The sequence below is a fragment of the Pseudophryne corroboree genome, chromosome 10, assembly GCF_028390025.1.
Source record: "Pseudophryne corroboree isolate aPseCor3 chromosome 10, aPseCor3.hap2, whole genome shotgun sequence".
In the NCBI taxonomy this organism is placed as follows: Eukaryota; Metazoa; Chordata; class Amphibia; order Anura; family Myobatrachidae; genus Pseudophryne; species Pseudophryne corroboree.
In genome coordinates this window covers 185,359,655-185,381,192 of record NC_086453.1, presented here as the reverse complement: position 1 = coordinate 185,381,192, position 21,538 = coordinate 185,359,655, and the positions used below count along the sequence as shown (strand labels likewise).

At 48.6% G+C, this 21,538-nt stretch overlaps 1 protein-coding gene across 2 annotated transcripts in view; it reads right to left on the bottom strand.

Annotated features, from left to right (window-relative positions):
* The window catches only part of ZBTB40 (zinc finger and BTB domain containing 40), a 368,246-nt gene that overhangs the window by 111,602 nt on the left and 235,106 nt on the right, over positions 1–21,538 (bottom strand). For both annotated transcript variants that reach the window (XM_063942961.1, XM_063942962.1), the window contains one exon: positions 10,567–10,700. In XM_063942961.1, the coding sequence (XP_063799031.1) occupies positions 10,567–10,700 (134 nt within the window). The remainder of the gene's footprint in view (positions 1–10,566; positions 10,701–21,538) is intronic.

Sequence of the window (21,538 nt, the reverse complement as noted above, 5' to 3'; positions counted from 1 at the left end):
TTCTTACTCCCCTTTGCCGTATAATTCTCAGTACTTTTGGTATGAGAGGCAGAGGAGGAAACACATACACTGACTGGAACACCCACGGTGTTACCAGAGCGTCCCCAGCTATTGCCTGAGGGTCTCTTGACCTTGCGCAATACCAGTCCAGTTTTTTGTTGAGGCGGGACGCCATCACATCCACCTTTGGTTTTTCCCAACGGTTCACAATCATGTGGAAGACTTCTGGATGAAGTCCCCACTCTGCCGGGTGTAGATCGTGTCTGCTGAGGAAGTCCGCTTCCCAGTTGTCCACTCCCGGAATGAACACTGCTGACAGTGCTATCACATGATCTTCCGCCCAGCGAAGAATCCTTGCAGCTTCTGCCATTGCCCTCCTGCTTCTTGTGCCGCCCTGTCTGTTTACGTGGGCGACTGCCGTGATGTTGTCTGACTGGATCAACGCCGGCTGACCCTGAAGCAGGGGTTTTGCCAGGCTTAGAGCATTGTAAATCGCTCTTCGCTCCAGTATATTTATGTGAAGAGACATCTCCAGGCTTGACCACACTCCCTGGAAGTTTCTTCCCTGTGTGACCGCTCCCCAGCCTCTCAGACTGGCATCCGTGGTCACCAGGACCCAGTCCTGTATGCCGAATCTGCGGCCCTCTAACAGATGAGCACTCTGCAACCACCACAGAAGAGACACCCTTGTCCGTGGAGACAAAGTTATCCGCTGATGCATCTGCAGATGCGATCCGGACCATTTGTAAAGCAGATCCCACTGAAAAGTTCGTGAGTGGAATCTGCCGAATGGAATCGCTTCGTAAGAAGCCACCATTTTTCCCAGGACTCTTGTGCATTGATGCACAGACACTTTTCCTGGTTTTAGGAGGTTCCTGACAAGTTCGGATAACTCCCTGGCTTTCTCCTCCGGAAGAAACACCTTTTTCTGAACCGGGTCCAGAATCATTCCCAGGAACAGCAGACGTGTCGTCGGGGTCAATTGAGATTTTGGAAAATTCAGAATCCACCCGTGCTGTTGCAGCACTACTTGGGTTAGTGCTACTACGTCCTCCAGCTGTTCTCTGGACCTTGCCCTTATCAGGAGATCGTCCAAGTAAGGGATAATTAATACGCCTTTTCTTCGCAGAAGAAACATCATTTCGGCCATTACCTTGGTAAAGACCCGAGGTGCCGTGGACAATCCAAACGGCAGCGTCTGAAACGGATAATGACAGTTTTGCACCACGAACCTGAGGTACCCTTGATGTGAAGGGCAAATTGGGACATGCACGTAAGCATCCTTGATGTCCAGGGACACCATAAAGTCCCCTTCTTCCAGATTCGCTATCACTGCTCTGAGTGACTCCATCTTGAACTTGAATTTTTGTATGTACAGGTTCAAAGATTTCAGATTTAGAATAGGTCTTACCGAGCCGTCCGGCTTCGGTACCACAAATAGTGTGGAATAATACCCCTTTCCCTGTTGTAGGAGGGGTACCTTGACTATCACCTGCTGAGAATACAGCTTGTGAATGGCTTCCAATACCGTCGCCCTGTCTGAGGGAGACGTTGGCAGAGCAGACTTTAGGAACCGGCGAGGGGGAGACTTCTCGAATTCCAACCTGTAACCCTGAGATACTACCTGCAGGATCCAGGGGTCCACCTGTGAGTGAGCCCACTGTGCGCTGAAATTCTTGAGTCGACCCCCCACCGCCCCTGAGTCCGCTTGTAAAGCCCCAACGTCATGCTGAGGGCTTTGCAGAAGCCGGGGAGGGCTTCTGCTCCTGGGAGGGAGCTGCTTGGTGCACTCTCTTACCCTTTCCTTTGCCTCGGGGCAGATATGACTGTCCTTTTGCCCGCTTGTTCTTATAGGAACGAAAGGACTGCGGCTGAAAAGACGGTGTCTTTTTCTGTTGGGAGGGGACCTGAGGTAAAAAGGTGGATTTCCCGGCTGTTGCCGTGGCCACCAAATCCGATAGACCGACCCCAAATAATTCCTCCCCTTTATACGGCAATACTTCCATATGCCGTTTGGAATCCGCATCACCTGACCACTGTCGCGTCCATAAACTTCTTCTGGCAGATATGGACATCGCACTTACTCTCGATGCCAGAGTGCAAATATCCCTCTGAGCATCTCGCATATAAAGAAAAGCATCCTTTAATTGCTCTATAGTCAATAAAATACTGTCCCTATCCAGGGTATCAATATTTTCAGTCAGGGAATCCGACCAAACCACCCCAGCACTGCACATCCATGCTGAGGCGATGGCTGGTCGCAGTATAACACCAGTATGAGTGTATATACTTTTCAGGGTAGTTTCCAGCCTCCTATCAGCTGGATCCTTGAGGGCGGCCGTTTCAGGAGACGGTAACGCCACTTGTTTTGATAAGCGTGTGAGTGCCTTATCCACCCTAGGGGGTGTTTCCCAGCGCGCCCTAACCTCTGGCGGGAAAGGATATAATGCCAATAACTTCTTTGAAATTAGCAGTTTTCTATCGGGGTTAACCCACGCTTCATCACACACTTCATTCAATTCCTCTGATTCAGGAAAAACTACAGGTAGTTTTTTCAGACCCCACATAATACCCCTTTTTGTGGTACTTGCAGTATCAGAGATATGCAAAGCCTCCTTCATTGCCGTGATCATATAACGTGTGGCCCTACTGGAAAATACGTTTGTTTCTTCACCGTCGACACTAGATTCGGTGTCCGTGTCTGGGTTTGTGTCGACCGACTGAGGTAAAGGGCGTTTTACAGCCCCTGACGGTGTCTGAAACGCCTGGACAGGTACTAACTGGTTTGCCGGCCGTCTCATGTCGTCAACTGATTTTTGTAACGTGCGGACATTATCACGTAATTCCATAAACAAAGCCATCCATTCCGGTGTCGACTCCCTAGGGGGTGACATCACCATTACCGGCAATTGCTCCGCCTCCACACCAACATCGTCCTCATACATGTCGACACACACGTACCGACACACAGCAGACACACAGGGAATGCTCTTATTGAAGACAGGACCCCACTAGCCCTTTGGGGAGACAGAGGGAGAGTTTGCCAGCACACACCCAAGCGCTATAAATATATAGGAACAACCCTACAGAAGTGTTGTTTCCTTTATAGCAGCTTAATATATCAATATCGCCAAAAAAGTGCCCCCCCTCTCTGTTTTTTTACCCTGTTTCTGTAGTGCAGTGCAGGGGAGAGTCCTGGGAGCCTTCCTCGCAGCGGAGCTGTGCAGGAAAATGGCGCTGTGTGCTGAGGAGATGAGCCCCGCCCCCTATTTTGGCGGGCTCTTCTCCCGGTGTTTGTGAGACCTGGCAGGGGTTAAATACATCCATATAGCCCCAGGGGCTATATGTGATGTATTTTTAGCCAGAACAAGGTATTATCATTGCTGCCCAGGGCGCCCCCCCCCCAGCGCCCTGCACCCTCAGTGACCGCTGGTGTGAAGTGTGCTGACAACAATGGCGCACAGCTGCGGTGCTGTGCGCTACCTCATGAAGACTGAAAAGTCTTCTGCCGCCGGTTTCTGGACCTCTTCACTTTTCGGCATCTGCAAGGGGGTCGGCGGCGCGGCTCCGGGACCGGACTCCATGGCTGGGCCTGTGTTCGATCCCTCTGGAGCTAATGGTGTCCAGTAGCCTAAGAAGCCAATCCATCCTGCACGCAGGTGAGTTCACTTCTTCTCCCCTAAGTCCCTCGTTGCAGTGAGCCTGTTGCCAGCAGGACTCACTGAAAATAAAAAACCTAATAACTTTTTCTAAGCAGCTCTTTAGGAGAGCCACCTAGATTGCACCCTGCTCGGACGGGCACAAAAACCTAACTGAGGCTTGGAGGAGGGTCATAGGGGGAGGAGCCAGTGCACACCACCTAGTCCTAAAGCTTTTATTTTTGTGCCCTGTCTCCTGCGGAGCCGCTAATCCCCATGGTCCTGACGGAGTCCCAGCATCCACTAGGACGTCAGAGAAATAAGAATTTACTCACCGGTAATTCTATTTCTCGTAGTCCGTAGTGGATGCTGGGTACTCCGTAAGGACCATGGGGTATAGACGGGCTCCGCAGGAGACTGGGCACTCTTAAAAGAAAGATTTTATCTGGTGTGCACTGGCTCCTCCCTCTATGCCCCTCCTCCAGACCTCAGTTAGGGAAACTGTGCCCGGAAGAGCTGACATTACTAGGAAAGGATTTTGAATCCCGGGTAAGACTCATACCAGCCACAACAATCACACCGTACAACTCGTGATAACTATACCCAGTTAACAGTATGAACAATAACTGAGCCTCTCTCAACAGATGGCTCATACAATAACCCTTTAGTTAAGCAATAACTATATATATGTATTGCAGAGAGTCCGCACTTGGGACGGGCGCCCAGCATCCACTACGGACTACGAGAAATAGAATTACTGGTGAGTAAATTCTTATTTTCTCTGACGTCCTAGTGGATGCTGGGTACTCCGTAAGGACCATGGGGATTATACCAAAGCTCCCAAACGGGCGGGAGAGTGCGGATGACTCTGCAGCACCGAATGAGCAAACTCAAGGTCCTCCTCAGCCAGGGTATCAAACTTGTAGAATTTTGCAAAAGTGTTTGAACCCGACCAAGTAGCAGCTCGGCAAAGTTGTAAAGCCGAGACCCCTCGGGCAGCCGCCCAAGAAGAGCCCACCTTCCTCGTGGAATGGGCTTTTACCGATTTATGTGACAGAATGTGCAAGCTGAATCGTGCTACAGATCCAGCGAGCAATAGTCTGCTTTGAAGCAGGAGCACCCAGCTTGTTGGGTGCATGCAGGATAAATAGCGAGTCAGTTTTTCTGACTCTAGCCGTCCTGGAAACAAAGTTTCAGGGCCCGGACTACGTCCAGCAACTTGGAATCCTCCAAGTCCCTAGTAGCCGCAGGCACCACAATAGGTTGGTTCAAATGAAACGATACCACCTTAGGGAGAAATTGGGGACGAGTCCTCCATTCTGCCCTTTCCATATGGAAGATCAGATATGGGCTTTTACATGACAAAGCCGCCAATTCTGACACACGCCTAGTCCAAGCTAAGGCCAAAAGCATGACCACTTTCCACGTGAGATATTTTAGCTCCACGGTCTTAAGTGGCTCAAACCAGTGGGATTTTAGGAATCCAACACACGTTAAGATCCCAAGGTGCCACTGGAGGCACAAAAGGGGCTGAATATGCAGCACCCCTGTAACAACGTCCAAACTTCAGGCAGTGAAGCCAGTTCTTTTTGAGAGAAAAAGGGATAGGGCCGAAATCTTGGCCTTTATGGATCCTAATTTTAGGCCCATAGTCACTCCTGACTGTAGGAAGTGCAGGAATCGACCCCCCTGGAATTCTTCTGTAGGGCCTTCCCGGCCACACACCAAGCAACCTATTTTCGCCATATACAGTGAAAAAGTCTTGCTGTCACGTCTTTCCTAACCTTTATCAGCGTAGGAATAACTGCATCCGGAATGCCCTTTTCCGCTAGGATCCGGCGTTCAACCGCCATGCCGTCCAACGCAGCCGCGGTAAGTCTTGGATCAGACAGGGTCCCTGTTGCAACATGTCCTGACTGAGAGGCAGAGGCCATGGGTCCTCTGAGAGCATTTCTTGGAGTTCCGGGTACAGAGTCCTGCTTGGCCAATCCGGAGCAAAGAATATTGTTCACACTCCTCCGTTTATTACAATTCTCAGCCCTTGGGTCTGAGAGGAAGAGGAGGGAATATATAGACCGACTGGAACACCCACGGTGTTACTAGTGCGACCACAGCTATCGCCTGAGAGTCCCTTGACCCAGCGTAAAACCTTTTTTATCTTTTTATTGAGGTGGGACGCCATGTAGTCCACCTGAGGCAGTTTCCATCAATTTGCAAAACTGCGTGAAGACTTCCTGATGAAGTCACCACTTTTCCGGGTGGAGGTCGTGTCCACTCCCGGAATGAACACTGCTGACAGTGCGCTTACTTGATTCTCCGCCCAGCGAAGAATTCTGGTGGCTTCTACCCTCGCCACCCTGCTCCTTGTGCCGCCCTGGCGGTTTACATGAGCCCCAGCAGTCTGACTGGATCAGAACCGGTTGGTCGCGAAGCAGGAACTCCGCTTGACTTAGGGCGTTGTATATGGCCCTTAGTTCCAGGATACTGATGTGAAGGCAAGTCTGTTGGCTTGACCACAAACCTTGGAATTTTCTTCCCTGTGTAACTGCCCCCCACCCTCGGAGGCTTGCATCCGTGGTCACCAGGACCCAGTCCTGAATGCCGAATCTGCGGCCCTCGAGAAGGTGAGCACTCCGCAGCCACCACAGGAGAGACACCCTGGCCCTGGGGGATAGGGTGATTAACCGATGCATCTGAAGATGTGATCCGGACCACTTGTCCAGTAAGTTCCATTGTCCTTGCATGGAACCAGCCGAAGGGGATGGCCTCGTATGATGCCATCATCCTTCCCAGGACTCGAGTGCAGTGATGCACTGACACCTGTTTTGGTTTTCAATAGATTCCTGACCAGTGTCATGAGCTCCTGAGCTCTCTCTATCGGGAGATAAACCCTCTTCTGGTCTGTGTCTAGGATCATGCCTAGGCGAGGCAGATGAGCTGTAGGAACCAACTGCGACTTCGGAATATATAGAATCCAGTCGTGTTGCCGTTTCACTTCCAGAGAAGGTGATACGCTGTCCAGCAACTGCTCTCTTGATCTCGCTTTTATGAGATCATCCAAGTATGTGATAATAGTGACACCTTGCTTCCGCAGGAGCACCATCATATCCGCCATTACCTTGGTGAAATTGGTAATGACAATCCCGTACCGCAATTCTGAGGTACGCCTGATGAGGTGGATAAATGGGGACCCGAAGGTATGCATCCCTTATATCCCGATTCATTTCAGGCTTGCAATGACCGCTCTTAGCGATTCCATCTTGAACATGAACCTTTTCAGGTATATGTTCATTGATTTTAATTCCATATGGGTCTAACCGAACCGTCTGGTTTCGGGATTATAACATGGTCGAATAATAACACCCTCTTGTTGAAGGAGGGGACCCTTGACCACCACCTGTTGAAGATACAATTTACGAATTGCAGTTAACACTGGCTCCCTCTCTTGGGGGGGAAGCCCGCCGGGTCCTCGGTGAGGGGGCATCTTCTCACAGTCCAGCCTGTATCCCTGCGATACAATTTCTATTGCCCAGGGATCTAACAGGGAGTGAACCCACTTGTGGCTGAACTTACGAAGGCGTGTCCCCACCGGGCCTAGCTCCGCCTGTGGAGCCCCAGCGACATGCGGTGGATTTTTGTAGAGGCCGGGGAGGACTTCTGTTCCTGGGGACTAGCTGTGTTGTACAGCTTCTTTCCTCTGCCCCCGGCTCTGACAAGAAAGGACGCACCTCAGACTTTCTTGTTTCTTTATTCGAAAAGAAGCATTTAATAATGTCGTGCTTTCCTAGGCTGTGCAGGAATATAAGGCAAAATATCAGAATTACCAGCTATAGCTGTGGAGACCAGGCCAGAGAACCTTTCTCCACACAATCCTCAGCCTTCCATATGCCTCTTAAGTCGGCATCATCTGTCCAATGTATATTCTACAGGACACGTCAAGCAGAAATCGACATAGCTTTTGTCTCTAGGACCCAGTATACTCATGTCCCTTTGGGCATGCTTTATAATATCTATCACTTAAGACAGCATCTTAAAATATTTATATGCATACTAGGGTCTCAATCTCTGCTGATAAGGTACCTGTCCACGCTGCCACAGCGCTATAAACCCATGCCGACACAATCGCTGGTCTGGGTAGTATACTAGAATGTGCACACTATCTGCAGGATCCCTGAGAATAGCTAGTGCAAACAGGACACCCAAGGGGAAGATTCTCAACACATCCTGGCCCTAGTGGGGAAAGGATACAGCCTGAGAATTCTCTTGTGGGAAGCTGCCGTCTCTTGTCTGGAGATTCCAGCTCTTTTTCCTCATGAGAGGAGGGAAATTTACCTCAGCATTCTTCCCCTTAACATGTGTACTCTCGTGTCAGGGACAGATGAGTCATCAGTGATATGCAAATCATCTTTTATTCCAATAATCATATATTGAATATCTTTTAGCCCTCTTGGCTGTAACTTTGCATTATCGTAGTCGACAATGGAGTTAAACTCCGTGTCGATACTTTGTTATTTTGGATAGTGAGCATAGAGAGACTCTGAAGGACTCTGTGACATAGGGACAGACCAGGGTAGATTTCCTTTCTGTTCCCTAACCTTTTGTGCAATAATTTTACCTCAGCACTTACACATATCCAAACAGGTGTCGGCGTGGTTGACGGAGACACCCTCCCACACACTTATCCGCTCTATCACCTCCTTAGAGGAGCCTTTTTCCTCAGACATGTCGACACACGCGTACCGACACACCACACACACAGGGGATGCTCTATTTGAAGACAGTTCCCCCACCAGGCCCTTTGGAGAGACAGAGAGAGAGTATGCCAGCACACACCACAGCGCTATATAATACAGGGATGTACACTATACTGAGTGATTTTTCCCCTATAGCAGCTTATATACACAGTTTTGCGCCTAAATTTATGTGCCCCCCCTCTCTTTTTTACCCTTTGTGTACCAGGATACTGCAGGGGAGAGCCTGGGGAGCTTCCTTCCAGCTGAGCTGTGAAGAGAAAATGGCGCCGGTGTGCTGAGGAAGAAGGCCCGGCCCCCCTCAGCGGCGGGCTTCTGTCCTTTTATGTACTTTAATGGCGGGGGTTAATGCACATATACAGTTTATCAGACTGTATTATGTGCTTTTCACCAAGTAAGGTAATCTAATTGCTGCCCAGGGCGCCCCCCCCAGCGCCCTGCAGCCATCAGTGACCGGAGTGTGTGGTGTGCTAAGGGAGCAATGGCGCACAGCTGCAGTGCTGTGCGCTACCTTAATGAAGACCGGAGTCTTCAGCCGCCGATTTTCAACTTCTCTTCGTTCTTCTGGCTCTGCAAGGGGGACGGCGGCGCGGCTCAGGGACCGGACAACCGAGGACTGGGCCTGTGTTCGATCCCTCTGGAGCTAATGGTGTCCAGTAGCCTTAGAAGCCCAAGCTAGCTGCAAGCAGGTAGGTTCGCTTCTCTCCCCTCAGTCCCACGTAGCAGTGAGTCTGTTGCCAGCAGATCTCACTGAAAATAAAAAACCTAACAAATACTTTCTTTTCTAGGAAGCTCAGGAGAGCCCCTAGGGTGCATCCAGCTCTGGCCGGGCACAGATACGAACTGAGGTCTGGAGGAGGGGCATAGAGGGAGGAGCCAGTGCACACCAGATATAGTACCTAATCTTTCTTTTAAGAGTGCCCAGTCTCCTGTGGAGCCCGTCTATACCCCATGGTCCTTACGGAGTACCCAGCATCCACTAGGACGTCAGACAAATGTTAATAAAACCAAAGCTCGCTACCTGTGTCATATTTTGTGTTGATTCAATTGTGTTGATGCGATAAGGATCACTACGGATCTGAGTGCTCTGGAGTAATTATTCAATATTCTGAATGCATAGTAGGACTATAATCTGTCTATGGATTCAGTATCTAAATAACTGTCCAATTGATTTCCAGAAAATTATTATTTTACAATAGATGCTGTATAGTAACTGCTAGAAGTACGGCAAAGGGGAGGATCTTAGAATTTAAAGCTAAAGTATAGTATATGTACTAAATTCTTCAGACAACCTGCAATCCCTTGGTCCAGTGTTCCCCAGCCTGCTTCAGAGAAAAGGATTCAATGGGAAGTGACCAAATAACCTCTTATAATAGGCAGTGCAACCTTCATGTCATGTTGCTACAATGATGGCCTCTCCTCAGAAACCTCGGTGTGCAAAATGTCAAGTTTCCCTTTTTAAAACTGTGATCTCGTTATAAAGAGTATGTTATTAAGTATTGTCCACAATCTTCTACAAGTACAGACAGCATATTTTACAGACACAGATTTAGTCACACAACTGATTTCTTGACCCCATCCCACTACCAGTGACAGATGTGGGGTTTCTACGATACAAGAGAGTTTGGAATACAGCCCCAGTTCATTTGTATTATTTATTTATTAAACAGTATTGCAGCACTCTCTAATGGCCCCCACAAATGGAGCAATGTGTCCTCCAGGGACACATTGTGAGCGGCGGGAACCGGTGGGGTGGCGGCATCGGCAAGTGCCCACAAACTTGCTGATGTCGCTAGCGATAAGACGGCGGAGGGTTGGGGGGAGCGGGGCCCATGCTTCATTTGGCATCATTCGTTACCGCCTCAGATACTTCTGCCTGAGAAAGTAACGAACGACCCACGAGTGCGCGCATCATGTCGATGACATGCCCACAGATGGACAGTTTTATAAATGATGCGTCATTGCGATCTGGCGGGAATGACCGCATTGTTTAAAAAAAAAAAAATCTGTGTGTGTGGCCACCTCAAAACAATAAATTATCTGCAAGAATAAGTTGAAGAGCAGAAAACTGAAAACTCATAGGGTATTTATCATTTGATACAACTAATAAGAGGGTAGAGAAAACTGCACACTCCACATCGAAGAATAAGAAACTGGAAGGGGGGGGGGGGGGTTACCTCTTTCACCAAGTTTAGCAAAGCTTCATCTTCAGGTGGTACAGAACTGAGAATGTCACAGTGTCTAAAAGTTTCAGCAATTATCTCACTGTAATGCACCAAAACGTCTGCTACTTCATTTTGTCTGTTCATTACTGTAATCAGGAAACAAGATAATTTGTCAAACATGATCAAGAACAAACATTAGCTACTTTCTATGTGAGCAACACTTATAAAATCAGAGCCTGTTTTCAAATTGTGTAATCTTTGTGTATGTATGTATGTATTTATTTTCTGTTTCGGTTTTACAGGTATATGAAAGAAGAAATGCAAGCAATGATAAACATGGATGTAGCTCAAGCTGAGGGTAATACTGTGCATAGCTCATTAGCCCAAATGCATAAAGCCTTAACAAGAGAAAGTCGAGACGCGACTTCAGGTGGGCGGGCCCTCCAGCATGGCTGCTTTTTAGATGGGCTGCGTTTTGCAGGCTGGGAATCCACAGGCATCCGCCTGCTATCTACTCTATAATCTCCTGTGAGACCCTCCCTATTACTCCCTGCATCATAGGGAACTTGGTGATACCCTCGATGAGACGGCCTGCATGAACGCCGGTGTGTTGTCTGGCGCGAAAATGGGCTAACCGGTGCCGACCATGGCTTTACTGCCCTAGCCTAGCCTTTGTCGCTCATGCTGGGATTCTCCCTTACATGCTACTCCTTGGTGGTAATCCTCACATTCTGTGGCCGAGTGGAGGCGTGGATTCCTTGTGGCAGACCTACAGCTCCTGCTCCCCTGTGACCAATTGACTGAGCTGCTGTTGAGCGTGTGTGGAGTGTCCCGCTGCTGACTGCGGCGTAGCGCTGGGACGGCGGCGATCTAGGGTGAGTGGACTCTGCATCTGACCCGGCTCCCTTTGCTTTCGTCCCCCGGCTGTGCTGCAGTATCCGGAGGCGGAGCGGTGTGCGGCATCCACGACTGAAGCCGGGTGAGTGGCTGCGGAGGACTCCGGGAGACATCTGCCTGCGGAGGTGAGGTTGGAGCCTGCTGTATTTGGGACCGGGAGACATCCGGGTGCAGACTGATCGCGGAGGTGGTGAGCGGCATCTGTACTTCGAGTCTGGGGGGGTGGCTGCTGCTACCTCGGCGCTGCCCTCGGTTCCCTGTGTGTCCACTTCTCACCCACGCCCTGTGAACCTGACACCTGGGAGTCCTCTGGAGACGACCTGACTGCTGGGCCCACTTATTCTCCTGCTGTGGCCGGGCAGCGGCGGTGACTGCTGGGGTGGGCTATATATCTGTCCGGACACATTAAGGTGGCTTGGTGGAATCACTAGTGACTCCCCTATATTGGCTGCAGTTTTGGGGTGGCGGCCGTCTCTGAGTGCACTCTGCCACAGTGGGCAGTGCATTGGCAGCTGCAGTGGCTGTTTGCGAACTTGCATGCTACGGATCACTGGCTGCTTGGTCCTGCTGACTAGAACTGCAACATTACCTGGAGAACTTTTGTGAATTTCTCTTATATCTGTTAATACCAGAATGTTAATTGCCTCCCCCCCAACTTCTTCCTTATCTACTCATATCTTTTTATTACTGTTTATTCTTTTCTCTTCCCTCTGCTTTGGCCCTTTCACCTCGTGGTGTGGGTGCCCCGGCCTCTCCTTTGGTCTTTCTTCTGTATCTCGCTGGATTCTCCCCTCTTTCTTTTTCTGTTTGCCCACTCCTAACACTGTATTCAACACTGTTTGAATCTGCCTCATAGGGCACAGGTACATGGTTTAAATAAGATTTTACTTACCGATAAATCTATTTCTCGTAGTCCGTAGTGGATGCTGGGGACTCCGTCAGGACCATGGGGAATAGCGGCTCCGCAGGAGACAGGGCACAAAAGTAAAAGCTTCAGGATCAGGTGGTGTGCACTGGCTCCTCCCCCCATGACCCTCCTCCAAGCCTCAGTTAGGATACTGTGCCCGGACGAGCGTACACAATAAGGAAGGATTTTGAATCCCGGGTAAGACTCATACCAGCCACACCAATCACACTGTACAACCTGTGATCTGAACCCAGTTAACAGCATGATAACAGCGGAGCCTCTGAAAAGATGGCTCACAACAATAATAACCCGATTTTTGTAACAATAACTATGTACAAGTATTGCAGACAATCCGCACTTGGGATGGGCGCCCAGCATCCACTACGGACTACGAGAAATAGATTTATCGGTAAGTAAAATCTTATTTTCTCTGACGTCCTAGTGGATGCTGGGGACTCCGTCAGGACCATGGGGATTATACCAAAGCTCCCAAACGGGCGGGAGAGTGCGGATGACTCTGTAGCACCGAATGAGAGAACTCCAGGTCCTCTTTAGCCAGGGTATTAAATTTGTAGAATTTTACAAACGTGTTCTCCCCCGACCACGTAGCTGCTCGGCAGAGTTGTAATGCCGAGACCCCTCGGGCAGCCGCCCAGGATGAGCCCACCTTCCTTGTGGAATGGGCCTTGACAGATTTAGGCTGTGGCAGGCCTGCCACAGAATGTGCAAGTTGAAATGTGCTACAAATCCAACGAGCAATCGTCTGCAAGAGCACCCAGTTTGTTGGGTGCATACAGGATAACAGCGAGTCAGTTTTCCTGACTCCAGCCATCCTGGAAACCTATATTTTCAGGGCCCTGACAACATCTAGCAACTTGGAGTCCTCCAAGTCCCTAGTAGCCGCAGGTACCACAATAAGCTGGTTCAGGTGAAACGCTGACACCACCTTAGGAAGAAACTGGGGACGAGTCCGCAGCTCTGCCCTGTCCGAATGGACAATCAGATATGGCTTTTGTGAGACAAAGCCGCCAATTCTGACACTCGCCTGGCTGAGGCCAGGGCCAACAGCATGGTCACTTTTCATGTGAGATATTTCAAATCCACAGATTTGAGCGGTTTAAAATGTGATTTGAGGAATCCCAGAACTACGTTGAGATCCCACAGTGCCACTGGAGGCACAAAAAGGGGGTTGTATATGCAATACTCCCTTGACAAACTTCTGGACTTCAGGAACTGAAGCCAATTCTTTCTGGAAGAAAATTGACAGGGCCGAAATTTGAACCTTAATGGACCCCAATTTGAGGCCCATAGACACTCCTGTTTGCAGGAAATGCAGGAATCGACCGAGTTGAAATTTCTTCGTGGGGCCTTCCTGGCCTCACACCACGCAACATATTTTCGCCACATGTGGTGATAATGTTTTGCGGTCACCTCCTTCCTGGCTTTGACCAGGGTAGGAATGACCTCTTCCGGAATGCCTTTTTCCCTTAGGATCTGGCGTTCCACCGCCATGCCGTCAAACGCAGCCGCGGTAAGTCTTAGAACAGACCTGGTACTTACTGAAGCAAGTCCCTTCTTAGCGGCAGAGGCCACGAGTCCTCTGTGAGCATTTCTTGAAGTTCCGGGTGCCACGTCCTTCTTGGCCAATCCGGAGCCACGAGTATAGTTCTTACTCCTCTACGTCTTATAATTCTCAGTACCTTGGTCCTGAGAAGCAGAGGAGGGAACACATACACCGACTGGTACACCCACGGTGTTACCAGAACGTCCACAGATATTGCTTGAGGGTCTCTTGACCTGGCGCAATACCTGTCCAGTTTTTTGTTCAGGCGGGACGCCATCATGTCCACCTTTGGTCTTTCCCAACGGTTCACAATCATGTGGAATACTTCCCGATGAAGTCCCCACTCTCCCGGGTGGAGGTCGTGCCTGCTGAGGAAGTCTGCTTCCCAGTTGTCCACTCCCGGAATGAACACTGCTGACAGTGCTATCACATGATTTTTCGCCCAGCGAAGAATCCTTGCAGTTTCTGCCATTGCCCTCCTGCTTCTTGTGCCGCCCTGTCTGTTTACGTGGGCGACTGCCGTGATGTTGTCCCACTGGATCAATACCGGCTGACCTTGAAGCAGAGGTCTTGCTAAGCTTAGAACATTGTAAATTGCCCTTAGCTCCAGTATATTTATGTGGAGAGAAGTCTCCAGACTTGATCACACTCCCTGGAAATATTTTCCCTGTGTGACTGCTCCCCAGCCTCTCAGGCTGGCATCCGTGGTCACCAGGACCCAGTCCTGAATGCCGAATCTGCGGCCCTTTAGTAGATGAGCACTCTGCAGCCACCGCAGAAGAAACACCCTTGTCCTTGGAGACAGGGTTATCCGCTGATGCATCTGAAGATGCGATCCGGACCATTTTTCCAGCAGATCCCACTGAAAAGTTCTTGCGTGAAATCTACCTAATGGAATCACTTCGTAAGAAGCCACCATTTTTCCCAGGACCATTGTGCAATGATGCACTGACACTTTTCCTGGTTTTAGGAGGTTCCTGACTAGCTCGGATAACTCCCTGGCTTTCTTCTCCGGGAGAAACACCTTTCTCTGGACTGTGTCCAGAATCATCCCTAGGAACAGCAGACGTGTCGTCGGAAACAGCTGCGGTTTTGGAATATTTAGAATCCACCCGTGCTGTCGTAGAACTACTTGAGATAGTGCTACTCCGACCTCCAACTGTTCTCTGGACCTTGCCCCTATCAGGAGATCGTCCATTTTCTTTGAAGAAGAATCATCATTTCGGCCATTACCTTTGTAAGGACCCGGGGTGCCGTGGACAATCCAACCGGCAGCGTCTGAAACTGATAGTGACAGTTCTGTACCACGAACCTGAGGTACCCTTGGTGAGACGGGCAAATTTGGACATGGAGGTAAGCATCCCTGATGTCCCGGGACACCATATAGTCCCCTTCTTCCTGGTTCGCTATCACTGCTCTGAGTGACTCCATCTTGATTTGAACCTTTGTATGTAAGTGTTCAACTATTTCAGATTTAGAATAGGTCTCACCGAGCCGTCTGGCTTCAGTACCACAATATAGTGTGGAATAATACCCCTTTCCTTGTTGTAGGAGGGGTACTTTGATTATCACCTGCTGGGAATACAGCTTGTGAATTGTTTCCACTACTGCCTCCCTGTCGGAGGGAGACGTTGGTAAAGCAGACTTCAGGAACCTGCGAGGGGGAGACGTCTCGAATTTCCAATCTGTACCCCTGGGATACTACTTGTAGGATCCAGGGGTCCACTTGCGAGTGAGCCCACTGCGTGCTGAAACTCTTGAGACGACCCCCCCCCACCGCACCCGAGTCCGCTTGTACGGCCCCAGCGTCATGCTGAGGACTTGGCAGAAGCGGTGGAGGGCTTCTGCTTCTGGGAATGGGCTGCCTGCTGCAGTCTTCTTCCCTTTCCTCTATCCCATGGCAGATATGACTGGCCTTTTGCCCGCTTGCCCTTATGGGGACGGAAGGACTGAGGCTGAAAAGACGTTGTCTTTTTCTCCTTTATACGGCAATACTTCCATGTGCCGTTTGGAATCTGCATCACCTGACCACTGTCGTGTCCATAAACAACTTCTGGCAGATATGGACATCGCACTTACTCTTGATGCCAGAGTGCAAATATCCCTCTGTGCATCTCGCATATATAGAAATGCATCCTTTAAATGCTCTATAGTCAATAAAATACTGTCCCTGTCAAGGGTATCAATATTTTCAGTCAGGGAATCCGACCAAGCCACCCCAGCGCTGCACATCCAGGCTGAGGCGATCGCTGGTCGCAGTATAACACCAGTATGTGTGTATATACTTTTTAGGATATTTTCCAGCCTCCTATCAGCTGGCTCCTTGAGGGCGGCCCTATCTGGAGACGGTACCGCCACTTGTTTTGATAAGCGTGTGAGCGCCTTATCCACCCTAAGGGGTGTTTCCCAACGCGCCCTAACTTCTGGCGGGAAAGGGTATACCGCCAATAATTTTCTATCGGGGAAAACCCACGCATCATCACACACTTCATTTAATTTATCTGATTCAGGAAAAACTACAGGTAGTTTTTTCACACTCCACATAATACCCTTTTTTGTGGTACTTGTAGTATCAGAAATATGTAACACCTCCTTCATTGCCCTTAACAAGTAACGTGTGGCCCTAAAGAAAAATACGTTTGTTTCTTCACCGTCGACACTGGAGTCAGTGTCCGTGTCTGTGTCGACCGACTGAGGTAAAAGGACGTTTTAACGCCCCTGACGGTGTTTGAGACGCCTGGACAGGTACTAATTGGTTTGCCGGCCGTCTCATGTCGTCAACCGACCTTGCAGCGTGTTGACATTATCACGTAATTCCTTAAATAAGCCATCCATTCCGGTGTCAACTCCCTAGAGAGTGACATCACCATTACAGGCAATTGCTCCGCCTCCTCACCAACATCGTCCTCATACATGTCGACACACACGTACCGACACACAGCACACACACACAGGGAATGCTCTGATAGAGGACAGGACCCCACTAGCCCTTTGGGGAGACAGAGGGAGAGTTTGCCAGCACACACCAAAAACGCTATAATTATACAGGGACAACCTTTATATAAGTGTTTTTCCCTTATAGCATTTTAATATATATAGTCATATCGCCAAATAAGTGCCCCCCCTCTCTGTTTTAACCCTGTTTCTGTAGTGCAGTGCAGGGGAGAGCCTGGGAGCCTTCCCACCAGCATTTCTGTGAGGGAAAATGGCGCTGTGTGCTGAGGAGAATAGGCCCCGCCCCCTTTTCGGCGGGCTTCTTCTCCCGTTTTTCTGAGACCTGGCAGGGGTTAAATACATCCATATAGCCCCCAGGGGCTATATGTGATGTATTTTTAGCCAGAATAAGGTACTATCATTGCTGCCCAGGGCGCCCCCCCCAGCGCCCTGCACCCTCAGTGACCGCTGCTATGAAGTGTGCTGACAACAATGGCGCACAGCTGCAGTGCTGTGCGCTACCTTATGAAGACTGAAAAGTCTTCTGCCGCCGGTTTCTGGACCTCTTCACTTTTCGGCATCTGCAAGGGGGTCGGCGGCGCGGCTCCGGGACGAACCCCAGGGTGAGACCTGTGTTCCGACTCCCTCTGGAGCTAATGGTGTCCAGTAGCCTAAGAAGCCAATCCATCCTGCACGCAGGTGAGTTCACTTCTCTCCCCTAAGTCCCTCGATGCAGTGAGCCTGTTGCCAGCAGGACTCACTGAAAATAAAAAACCTAACAAAACTTTTACTCTAAGCAGCTCTTTAGGAGAGCCACCTAGATTGCACCCTTCTCGGCCGGGCACAAAAATCTAACTGAGGCTTGGAGGAGGGTCATGGGGGAAGGAGCCAGTGCACACCACCTGATCCTGAAGCTTTTACTTTTGTGCCCTGTCTCCTGCGGAGCCGCTATTCCCCATGGTCCTGACGGAGTCCCCAGCATCCACTAGGACGTCAGAGAAATAGAGGTTTGTGATGTCCCATTGCTAAATAATCTTAGGTTATATTGCCACCTGGTGGCTACTTGATGGTATGACGTTCAGATACATTTTGTTGGTTCTATTAATCCACTATTACTCACCCTACCCATTGTAGAGCCCTTTGACTTGTGCAGTCTATGGTAATTCTCGCAGTATTGTTCAAATTTGTAAAGCTGGTGTTTTGCCCCAAATTCTGCCTCCACCTGGCAGTTACATGGTGAAATGCATATGAAGTGCCTTTACATGTATACTATGCGAGTTAATGTTTCGTTTTTTTTTGCTGAGTAGCTCTGACATATCTTCTGACTCAAGCTCTTACGCGAGGTGTTTTATTATCATATATTACTGTGTGTTCATATACGGGTCCCAAACTCCCTGTATATAGCGGTCTAGTGACCGGGGGATGGACAAATACGTCCATAAAACTCCACCGGTTAGATCTTCCCAATCCTCAGTGAATACAAGAATGAGTAAAATTAAGAATACAGCGGTGAAACCTAACCCCCCTCTCCCCCAGATGTATGGAATCCCCGAGACCAGCCCTCTTTAATGCAGAAGGCCCAGGAACTCTCGCGGCTTCTCATGCCCCAAATTGACAAGAAACTTGAAAATATCCCTTTAATTGATAAGGTAGGAGCAGATACAAACACTACTAGATTCAACACTTGCAAAAATTGACCACAACACCTCACGGATAACTTCGTTAGAGCAGCGGGTTAGTGATGGGGAAGACCAGGAACACACACTCCAGCATTCCACTGACACTCACGTTTCATCTCTCAAAGCTTTACAAGCGAAAATAGATGTTGAGAACAGGGATAGGAGATCGAATCTACGTTTTGTGGGCATCCCTGAAGTAATCAGGGACGGGCAATTATCCGATTTATAACGAATTACCTATTTTTGGCTCTGGAAATTTCAAATTCCCCACTTCTGCCACACATTGAGAGAGCACATAGAATTGGTCCTACTCGCCCTGATGCTGATGTGAAGCCGAGACCAGTCATTGCGAAATTTATGGATTTTCGCATGAAGGAACATGTTTTGCGCTCTTACCGCTAATTCCCACAGTTGGGAGTGAATGTCAAACGTATCTTGATTTTTCAGGATTTCTCTGCCTCTGTTGCGCAGAAGAGGAGGGAATTCTCTGACGTTTGCAAATTGCTCCATGAGAGCAATACTAGGTTTGCATTGATGTATCCAGCTAAATTGCACGTTCATGACAATGGTCGCACACTGCTATTTGTTGATCCTGCCATTGCCAAATCCCACGTTACACATACCATATGTTGAATCCTGGGAGTCCGTCACACCGGCGATAACTAATGTTACTGCATGCTTTATACCCTGGGTTGGTTTACTTTTCATAAATGAGAGGCCATAGGTCTCGCTATGTGCTACTCAGCTTAAATATAAATGTTGCACTTAATATTGATGTGTTCCTCGCCAGTGCTACTGGATGGTTTGGCACTTGCGTCGTTGCTATTTTAGTTTGGAAAAAGTGAAGAGAGTTATGTGAAGCAATGTGTGTTTTTTTAATTTATTTTTTCTGTTTTGCCCGTGCCGTGCCTCCACCTGGTCTGCTGCTGAGCTCTATGGTACAGTATGGAATTTGTTAACTCTCTCCGATCGCTGGGACGGAGGAGGGCGACTTTGTGATGTAATGTTCACTTTGGACTGTCACCCTCAGGTGGGTGTAGGTTAACAGACTCATGACTGATTCTGGTATAATTGCCTCTTCGTTGGATACATGCTTTAAGATTATATCCTGGAATGTGGGCGGCCTTAACTCCGCAGTTAAACGTAAAAAAGTTGTCATACATTTAAAGCGGTTTAAACCTCAAATTATATTTCTTCAAGAGACTCACTGGATGTCAGGCACCTCCTCTACTCTTCGTGCACCTTGGTTAGATATCTATTTCCGCAGATAACACGTGGAAAACTAGGGGGGGTAGCGATCCTGTTCAGTACACTGTTCTGAACTCTGTAGTTGACCCGGAAGGGCGTTATTTAATTTTAGATGTGGAAGTTTGGGGTAACAAGTACACACTGGTAAATGTCTATGCACCCAATGTTGAGACCGTTGCCTTCCTCCGGGAATTAAGCTCTCAGCTGTTGCAACGCGACAATTTTCAATTAATCTTGGGGGGGCGACTGGAACACAGTTGATGATCCTACTATAGATAAATGTCCTGTCCCACGCACTTCACGATCTCCTTTTTGGACACATCTTCAAACTTTAAAAGTCTCCCTTCAGCTTACTGATGTTTGGCATCTTCTTAATCCCTCCGACAGGTCATTTACTTTCTTTTCTGGGGTTCATCGATCCTGGTCCAGGATTGATTCAATTTTTGTTGCCGATTCTCTAGTCACACATGCTAATATCCACGACATTTTAAAATCGGATCATGCTCCTGTAACATTGACGTTGGAAAGAACTCTTCAGTTGGGGGCCTCCAGGAACTGGAGATTTCCAAATTATCTTTATAATTGTGATGATATTCGGAAGTTTTTGATAACCAATTGGGCCAACTTTTTAGACGATAACTTAGAATACTGGGATCGCCCAACTACTTTCTGGAGTGCGGCAAAGGCTGTTCTTCGGGGTCAAATTATTGAGTATGTTCATAGAGTGAAAAAGAAAAAATTTGGCGACTTATACTGCTTTACAATCGGAGTTGGCTGCTGCATTGCAGCATCACCTTACCCTGCAGACTGAAGACTCTCTGCAACTTTATTTACAGGCCAAGCAATCATTGAATGACCATTTGCTAGCGCAAGCAAAGCGCGACTTGATATTTTCCTCTCATAAGTATTATCAATGGGGAAATAAATCTGGTCGATTGTTAGCAAATATGGCTAGGAAGAAAACAACTCGTAAATTCATAACGGCTATTAGGCATCGAGACACGGGGCAACTCCTTACCAACTCCCCTGCTATAGTGAAACATTTTGAGTCTTATTTCGCCGATTTATATTCTGATCTCCCCTTCAATGAAGCCACCCATGACACACTTTTACCTGACACAGTATTACCTCCCATAACGAGTGCACAGTCGGATTTGTTGGTGGGTGCTATTACAGAGGAAGAAGAACTTGTCTCGGCAATATCCAGACTCCACCTGCATAAATCTCGGGGTCCGGATGGCCTCTCCAATTAATTTTATAAAATCCTTCAGCCACACATAAATCAGACTCTGCTCGAATTGTTTAACAACCTTTTGCAGCATCGTGCCCCTTTTCACTATTTCACAACAGCCCATACTGTTTTAATCCCTAAACCCGCACAAGACCCACAATTGGTGACTTCATACAGGCCCATTACGTTATTAAATACCGAAATAAACCTATTTACCAACATTTTGGCAGATCGGTTACAGACTATTCTCCCCCACACTAACTAATCACCAGCTTGGCTTTGTTCGCAATACACAATCGGTCAAAGTAGTTTGGGCTGCTATTGCTGCAGTTATAGCCTCTGCTCAATCGCCCCAGTCCAAAAATATACTCCTAAGTTTGGACACTACTAAGGCCTTCGATACAATACTTTGGCCCCATCTATTCAAGGTCTTAGAACATAGACTATTCCACCAAGACTTTATTAGTATTATCCGTTATTTATATGATTCTCCTTCCACTGCCCTCTTACTTAATGGCTAAACA